This window comes from Phaethon lepturus, unplaced genomic scaffold (genome assembly GCF_000687285.1).
Source record: "Phaethon lepturus isolate BGI_N335 unplaced genomic scaffold, ASM68728v1 scaffold8531, whole genome shotgun sequence".
Taxonomy (NCBI): domain Eukaryota; kingdom Metazoa; phylum Chordata; class Aves; order Phaethontiformes; family Phaethontidae; genus Phaethon; species Phaethon lepturus.
The window spans coordinates 9,344-18,668 of NW_010517017.1; the positions used below are offsets into that span (position 1 = coordinate 9,344).

At 41.1% G+C, this 9,325-nt stretch overlaps 1 protein-coding gene across 1 annotated transcript in view; it reads right to left on the bottom strand.

The window, feature by feature from the left end:
- Positions 1 to 498: 498 nt before the first annotated feature.
- LOC104627864 overlaps positions 499 to 9,325 on the bottom strand; it is a 20,999-nt gene continuing 12,172 nt past the window's right edge. The window contains exons 3-6 of the mRNA XM_010296248.1: positions 3,065 to 3,161; positions 1,848 to 2,132; positions 1,102 to 1,164; positions 499 to 614 (exon numbers count right to left, since the gene is read on the bottom strand). Of these exons, the coding sequence (XP_010294550.1) occupies positions 499 to 614; positions 1,102 to 1,164; positions 1,848 to 2,132; positions 3,065 to 3,161 (561 nt within the window). The remainder of the gene's footprint in view (positions 615 to 1,101; positions 1,165 to 1,847; positions 2,133 to 3,064; positions 3,162 to 9,325) is intronic.

Sequence of the window (9,325 nt, forward strand, 5' to 3'; positions counted from 1 at the left end):
TTCTTTCTTGCTCTTCTTCAGCCCGTTGCTGGCTCACTTACCCCATACCTGAAAGAGCAACCAATGTTTGTTTTAAATTCTTATTCACATTTAATGCAGTGGTGCCAAGTTTCTGTTAATCTGGAATGGATTGGACAAATTTATTTTGTCATTTTATTTACATAATCTTCAGAATTCTCCATCCTCCTTTTTCTGTCCTCCTTTTCACATTTGCTGGCTTTTGGGATTCTGCCTGTCTTGCTGATCTGGACATTTATCTAGATTTTGTGTTCTTCTATTTGAAGACTTCTGATAGAATCTGAGATGCTCTGGACTAGTCTGATGAAAAGGCAATTTGGGGATGAGGTGTAATTTGGGGGTTACATTAACTTATCCAGTGGATAGAGGAACAGCTGAACTGATGTCACTCCTTATGCGGTTACAGAAGAGTGCAAAGACAACTGGTCACTCCTTGTACTTGCCTCCTGTGTTCCCAGGGACCGAATGATGTTTCCTACCTCAGAAGAGAAACAGCTGGATACTCATGATTGTATTGAAGGCGATACATTTTGCCAGAAGGACTCTTAAACCCAAAACAGCCATGAACAGCATATTCATTTTCTCCATTTTCACATCTGCTTTAAAACGAAGAAGAGGGAAGAGAGGATGGTCTTGATATTATCACCAGCCCCACCCCCCCTAAAAAAGAAGGAAAATCCACACATCATAGGTGGATGAGGGAAGCAGGAACAAAGGAAAAGATGACAGAGGAATGTATCAAGTGCAGGGAAGAGACGAGATGTCTGCCCAGTGAGGAATTTACTTCCCATTGTTGTTCTATCCCATAGAAATCTGTCAGCTGTTTAGTCTATTAACCCAAAACAGTAGGTTATTTCTCATTTTTCCATAGATTTCCATTTTTCAGTATTTCTAATTCTGACATTTCTGCACCAGAGAAAGCAATTTTTCATGTTTTGGTACCGAGTACACAAGTAGTGCAGCTTATTACTTAATAAGTATCTACAATTCAGACATTTCTGTATCAAAGACAATGCATTTTCATGCATTGTTGCTGAATCACCAATTAAGTAACCATACTCTATTGTTCTTTAGGCAACTAACCTTTTGTAGAGGCATCTGTGATGTTGCAAGCATTAACTGTTTCAAATCCTTCAGTTTTCTCTTCTGTTGAATGATTGAGAGACACTATAAATTGTATCCGAACTATATAAACAAAAAATTACACAAAACATACCTATACCTCTTTTCCCGGCAGTAGATAAGCAATATTGGAGAATCAGATGTCAGGTCATTAATTCTGAGATTAACATGAAGAGAAAAAATACGTTTCTATATGTGATTACAAAAAAAAAAAAAAAAAAAAAAGGATTGTTGAGTTTATTTTTTTTCCCTTTTGATATTAACTTTACCATAGGAAATGAATAATTTAAAAAGTGATCAAAAAATAACCAAAATATTTTGGGCAAAATTCACGTGTCCGTTTTCATTTTGTGTTTTCATGAAAGTCATTTCAAGCTTTCTTCTAGCAGGCATGTATACACATGTCCCTTGAACTATTTTGCCTTAGATAAAGGTAGACTTGCAAATATTGTAAGTGTTGGGTTTTTCTGAGGGGGGGTGAGGGGGTTTGTTTTTTTCTTTTTGAGGAAGAAAACTCCAGGTGTTAAATAGTTGAATTAAGGCCATGTACGCTAGGTGCTTTTGAATGTCTGGTCTTCACCCAACTAAGCACCTAAATATCTTTCTAATTGTACTTACTTGTTCCTGCTAGGTTCCCAAAAGGCAAGAAAAAATCTTAGAAGATACATCTCCCAGAATTGCATTGCATTTGGACCACAACACTGTACCTGGCAGAATTATGCTGGCTGTAGTCTTGTTCCCCTTGTGCATAGCCTTGCAGGTCACCTCTGCATCTGGTTCCACTCCAACTACCTTCATTGTACTATACATCCCTTCAGATGTGACAAGAGGTGCCTTCAGATCATATACAATGTCACTGTTGGGCACTTCAAGGCTGATATTCTTAGGGTAGAAAGTCCTTGCCAAACAAGCCATATTCAGTTTGTTGTCATATTGTTTGGGTTTCTTTGATTTAAGCACAATGACTTCTGGGGCAGATTCTTCTTGATTCTCTGAAAAAAAAGCATCATTTTGGGATGGTTTTATTTTCTGCATACTTTCCAGAGAGCTAAATGATCTATAGTTCAGGTATAGTCCAGCCACGTCTGCCCCCTGACAGCTGGCAGTATCTTGCTGTCCTACTTTTGCAAATGATGTTTTCAGAATAATATCTTTGATTCCTTGCTCCCACAGGAACTGGAGCTGCATTCATCTACCCCAAAATAGACATGCAAGATGCCCTAAAGATTTAAAGGCAGCTGTATGGGGCTTGCAGATGTGAGCTAGCACCTAAGAGAGTCCCATGCCTGTCTGGGGAGTGTGTGTGTTCAGGTGGTGGTATGCAACTGAATGTTTTAGAACAATAAAAATCAACCCCAAAAACTCACCCATTGCACCAACTTTCACACCATAACACAAAAGCTGGAGATGGTTGTCCATCCTTATAAAGACCACAGTCAGAAGAGTGCCATTTCTAAATATAAAAGGCTTGTTCACATTTCAAGCAGTTGCTGCAAAAACTACTATGCCCTGTCTTTCCATGGGAAATTCTTCTGAAACTCTTCACATCTCCTTTTTTCCTTTCCACACACCTTAGTTTTACACAAAAAAAAAAGCAAGTAACTACTTTCACCTCATACTGAAGCTGAGTAAGACACCATCCCCACTGGGTATAAACAACAGTCTTCAATTTAGCAGTGCAGCTACAGCAGGGGGTGAGGATCTGTAGAGTAATGCTGATGCACATAGCTAGGAAACTATCTTTGTTGTTCCTGAAAAGCTTTGTTAACTAAATATGAGCTGAGGACTCAAACACCTGGTTAGAGAACCCATGTTCAGGAGATCCAAGGCAGCAGAAATTTCTCATAATGCTGTCACATCACACAATCCCTTTGTCCACCCCACAACAAACTTAAGAAATAGTAGTAAAACAAGTGGAACTTACTTGGCTCAACTGAAAAAGTGATCCCAGTTCCAAATACGAGCTTGTCTGTTGCCACACTGTTTGCACATTGACAAATAAACCCACTTTCCTCACCACACTTTAAAGATGTATAAAATCAGGGAGTAAAATGCCAGCGGTTTGTCCAAAGGATCCATATATGGACTGCCAAAAAAGTGCTCCAAAGCCACCATTGTTTTCAAAATTGTGAGGAGAGAAAACAATAATTTATAGTAGAGTGATTTCAAACAACTTGATCCAGGCCAAAGCTTTAAAAACCCTTTTCTATTAGCTCAGTAAGCAATATACTTCCAGAATAAATGGTCATAGGAATTCTGCACTGCTCTTCTTCATCATATTCCCTTTTTCATTCTTCCTCAACATATATTGTTCCTTTTGCAGTCTCAGGTTTTTGTATGAGACCTTACAGTGTTTGTGTCACTGTGCTACTCCAAGTTCTCAGCACAGTGATATACCTAGTTACAAAAAGTGCCTCTTCCTTCCTTTTTACTGTACAGTATTTAATATGAGACAGGTAGTCATATACCCTATATACCACATGAAGAAATCACATAGACTTTAAAATAAGGACCTGAAGCTGGGCCAAAAGAGGGTATTTGAACCTGCTTGGGACCTGAAGGATTAGAATGGTGCCCTGGGAAGGCTCAAATTTAGTATAAAAAGCAGAAGTTTTTTTAATATTGTTTTATCTCTTCAGAGATGCAGAAGTGTTTTGTGGTTTTGGGTTTTTTTTTTTAATTGGAACTATTTTTTGTTACCCAGGAAGAAAAGAATACGCTCAATCTGGGGTTTTAAGAGTCTTTCTGGATGGGACAGTGCTGAGGGTCATTTGGTGCCTCAGGAAGACTTGATCATACTTCTGTTATCTTGAAAAGTGAAAAATAAATTATTGTTCTTTACGTAGAGATATATTGTTGCATGGAGGAGCTATTAAATAAGGATTTTGCTCTGCATGGTGCAAAGCAGATTCATCAAATCCTGCATGATGGACAAGTTCTGCACCCTTAGTGCCACTTGCACCTAAAGACTTCTGTGAAGCATAATATGCAGGTGAAGATAAATTTTGTTTGAATACATTCCTCATGTATAGGCTGGACAGCAAAGCAGCTGCCACTTCAGTGATTACTAAGGAAGAAGAGCTGTGGTGGCTAGATATTGTGTGACTGTTATTGAAGATGCTATGAAAGGTAACCTTGCAATACAAGGATGTAAACACAGCCACATGATACAATCATATCACCTTTAATTGAAACATTAATCATTTCATATTTGCAGTAGTGTAAGTGTATGAGTACTTCCCCCCCATGGACAGTGTTTAAACAGAACAACCCTTGAAAATGGACATGCCATGGTTCTCTTCCCTGAGGTAGTAATTCTAAGCTAATCTCATGTTAACAGCTTGATAGGGAAAAAATAAGACCTGGGTACAGATGGGTGCAGGTGGTGTACCAAGGAAATAGGATTTAATACTGCTCTCTAACTGCTGTCAAGATGGAAAAGGGCAGGAAGGAAGGGAAATTTATTAACAGCCTGAAAAAAAAGAAAAAAATTTACATGTGCAGGAAGAGGCTAAGGCAATTGTGAGCTAGTATAGAATTGATCTACCTAAGTGAAAAGGACAGCAAGGGGAAATGGTGCAAAACTGTTAGTCTGATCATCTACCAAAGTGGCACTGAAAGTTGGCAGTGAGGGTTAACAAACATACACAAAAAAGGGGTTGGGAGAGGGACTGACTGAGCTGCTGACCTTGGCATAAAGAGGCCATGGAGAAAATTGTTCAAGAGTGGATGGGCCCTGCACTCTTCCCTGAAGCTATTAGTTGCCTGGGTGATTTCAGGCAAGCTCTAAGGCCTTCTTAGAGTTTATCAGCAATGGAGACTATGCAGTTCCCATCTCCCACAGCAATCTATAGCCCATGAAGGTGTTTAAGAATGAATGCATTAACTTAGATTTCCTATGACTGAGGTAAGTTGGTATTGTCAGAAACTCAGAAAATGTTCCTTGATGTGGTACTTGAGGGGAAAATGAATGGGAAGAAACTGCAGCTGTTATGGACAAAGACAAGGCCATGGAGAAAAATATTAATCATGCAGTTCAAGAAGGAATTAATGCATAATCTATTAAATCATTGAGCTGAAGAAGAAACAGATGTGGAAAAGGGATGAGGGGGTAGAACTGTAATGTTAGATTGAGGTGGTGGATAGAGGGGCATTGTTTGCTGCAAGTTGAGATAAAAATAGAGGGGCCCATTTCAATGATGATGTTCAGTAGTAGAGCAGGGTCAGGACCTGTGTGGCTGGTCAGGGAAAACTGGACCTGTCTTCCAGCCACAGGGTGTTAGAGTATTTTCACCTAGCTTCCAGGGGCTGCATTTGAGGTAGTCATCTGAATGTTGTGGAGAGAGAGTCATGCCCCATGTGCAATTGACTGAGCTATTTTGTCTGTCTAAAATACCTTAGGAAGTGACAAAATTCTTCTTAGAAACACTTGTTTCTCTGTAATGGATACAAAGAGGGCACAATGAGTAACTTAGATGGAAACTTCTAAACTGTGGCAGGTAACAACCTATCTACTGAACTGGTGTTGATAATTATACATTAAAAATCAAATGAACTTGAACTCAACGTCCATATTTGAGTGCAAGAAAACCTGGCATGACATATAGTGATTGTCCCATAGTTTGAATTACAACCAGCATCAAATGTATTCTTCAGGATGCAGATGTCTGTGGGAAGACGACACTGTGAAGAAGTGGAGTATGTTGCACTTTCAGGCTTTTCAGGAAGTCAGTTTGTGTTGGGTGGTTCAGTCTCCTTCAACCACTGTGATACTTAGCCCACACAGTGGTGAACAGTCACACAAAAACATTTGTGTTCTCATTTCAGTGTCAGTTAACACCCCTTCTTTGATGGCTTTTGAATGCTGCATTTTGTCTTCCTCTGCTCTTTTATTGCTGGATAATCAAACTCAAGAACCAGCAATTACCATAAATTAAAAATAGCATTGCCAGCATCACTTTTATGATAGATTAAGGTAATAATACAACTCTTTTAGTGAAACATTGCACATACTTGGTAACACTGAATATGGATCAATTTGGATTGTAAGAGCCCTTTTAGCTCAAATTACTTGATTCTGGATATATTTTTAATAAACTTCTAGAGATTTAAGGTAGAATATTTTTTTAAGAATGTCAGGAACCAGCTGTCCCAAACACATTAACTGTCAGTTTTATTTTTTCTTACATATCAGGACTATTCTGGACCTAAAATTATACCATGAATATTTTCATGCTCTATCTAGCAAAATAAGTCTGTGATGCACAAATTCTTCAGAGGTTAATTTTGCTTGGTATCATTGCCTCTTTTTCTGTGCAGATCTGCTAAAATTTGGTGGGGTGGTGGTGATGTTTGTCCCAGAAACACAGAATGGATGGGGATGGAAGGAATGTTAGAAGATTGTCGAGTCACAACACCCTGCTTGGAGCAGGGTTAGCTAAAGCAGGTCCCTAAGGACCATGTCCAGTTGAGTTTTGAATATGAAGACTCCACAACCTCTCTGGGCAACCTTATCCAGTCCTCAGTCACTCTCAGAGTGAAAAGTATTTTTTTATATTTAAGTGGAATTTCTTGTATTTCAGTTTGTGCCCACTTCCTCTTGTCCTGTCACTGGGTACCCATCAGAAGAGTCTGACTTAATCCTTTTTAGCCCCCTCCATCAGGTACTTATATAGATAAGATCCCCCTGAGCCACCTTTCCTCCAGGCTGAACAACCCGGTTCTCTCATCCTCTCCTCCTATGACAGATGCTCCAATTCATTAATGATCTTTGTGGCCCTTCCCTGGACTCTCTCCAGTATGTCCCTGCCTCTCTCGTACTGGGGACTCTGGAACTGGACACAGCACTCCAGTTGTGGTCTCACCAGTGTTGAGCAGAAGGGAAAAATATCACCTCCCTCAACCTGCTGGAAATACTAAAATGCAGTCCAGGAAGCTTTTGGCCATCTTTGCTACAAGGTCACTTTGCTGGCTCATGTTCACCTCATTGTTCATCTGGACCTCTAGGTCCTTCTGCCAAGTTGCTTTCCATTCGGTTGGTCTCCAGCATGTATTGGTGCCTGGGCTTATTCCTCTTTATGTGCAGGACAATGCATTTCCCTTCATGGTGCTTCATGAGGTTCCTGTCTGCCTAGTTCTCCAGAGATTTCTGAATTCTTCTGAATGGTAGCACAAAAACTCCTCCTGATTTTGTATCATCTGCAGGCTCTCTGAGAGTGCACTCTGTCCCATTATCAAGGTTATTAATGAAGACGTGAAATTGCATCAGACCTGTTCTTGACTCCTGAAGTAGTAATGGCCTCTGGCTGGACTTTTTTCTGCTGACCACAACTCTTTGAGACCAGCAGTTCAGCCAGTTTTCAGTCTAACTCATTGTCCATTCATCCATAGTTTCGTCCATACATAGTTTGTCTGTGTGAAAATTGTGGGAGACAGCAATGAAAGCTTTCCTAAGATCAAGATAAACAACATCTGCTGCTTTCCCCTCCTCCACCAAGCCAGTCAGCTCATTGCAGAAGGCTATCATATTGGTTAAACACAATTCCTCCTTGTTATATCCACGCTGACTACTCCCAGTCATCTTGCCCTTCATATACCTGAAATGTTTCCCTGGATTCTTTTTCCATCACCTTCTCAGGGACCGAGATGAGGTTGACCAGCCTGTCATTACCCATATCCTCCTTCTTGCCCTTCTTGAATATGAGAGTGATATTTACTATTTCCAGTTCTCATGAACCTACCCGGATTCCCATCACCTTTCAAAGATAATCAAGTGTGGCTTCACATGACATTGCTCAGCTCCCTCAGCACCTCCCTGGGTGCATCCTGTCAGGTCAAAAAACTTGTGCGAGTCCAGTTTGTTTAAATTTGTTCTTTCAACCTGATCCTCATAAGCTGAGGAGGACGTTGGTCTTCCTTGCTCTGGACTTTCCCACTGACCTCAGAGGCCTGGAATTCCTGAAGGTAAATCTTATTTATAAAGAATGCAACAAAGGTAGCTTTGACTACTTCAGCCTTTTCTGTGCCCATTGTCACCAAGTCCCATTCCCATTTAGCATCAGGACCATTTCCCTATGTCTTCCTTTTGGTGCTGTCACACCTGTACAAGTTTTTCTTGTTGCCTTTCCCATCCCATGCCAAATCCATCTCTAGGTCAGCTTTGGCTTTCCTATCCCCATGCCTGTGTGCTTTGGTAGAGTCTCTGTGTTCTTCTCAGGTCACCCAACCCTGCTTCCAGTATATTTACTTTTTATGTCTCAGTTTGATCAGGAGCTCCTTGTTCATTCATGTAGGCCTTCTGCCACCTTTGCTTGGCTTCCTGTACATGTGGATGAACCCTGTACATGGGTTCTTGAACTTGGAGGATTCTTGAAAATCAATCAGTTCTCTTGGACCTCTCTTCTCTTCAGGATACCGTCTCATGGTTTATTTGGCACAAATTTCAGGGTTTCACTAGCAAGGTGCTGTAGGGTTGTCCTTTGCGGAAGGAGGCCATGTAGTGCTCTGTGCCTGTCACTGGTTCCAGCTGGTGCTGAAACAGATAAAACCAACCAACCAGGTGTCAAAACCTCAACCAATCAAAGGAGCATATGCCATCTCTTCTAAAATTTATTTAAGAGACATCGCTAGCTGTTAGGGGTAAAGGAAACAAAAAGCAGGCTGTGACAGATGCACCCATTCTCACTGAATGAACAGTACTTTCCTTCAGGCATCACTGACAAGTAGACCTTACTGAAATTAGCCCTGCTGTGCAAACCATGAGAACTTCATCAATGACAGTGGGATTGAGTGCACCCTCAGCAAGTCTGCAGATGACACCAAGCGGAGTGTCAAGCTGAGTCACCATCGCTGGAAGTGTTCAAAACCCCTGTAGACGTGGCACTTCAGGGTATGCTTTAGTGGGCTTGGTGGTGTGGGGTTGATGGTTGGACTTGGTGATCTTAAAGGTCTTTTCCAACTTTAATGATTCTGTGATTCTGAGTGGTGTGGCTGACATGCCTGAGGGATGGGATGCCATCCAGAGGGACCTGGACAAGCTCAAGTAATGGGTCTGTGTGAACCTCGTGAGGTTGAACAAGGCCAAGTGCAGGGTCCTGCACCTGGGTCAGGGCAACCCCTGCTATCAGTACAGGCTCGGGGATGAAGGGATCAAGAGCAGCCCTGCCAAGAAGGACTTGGGGGTACT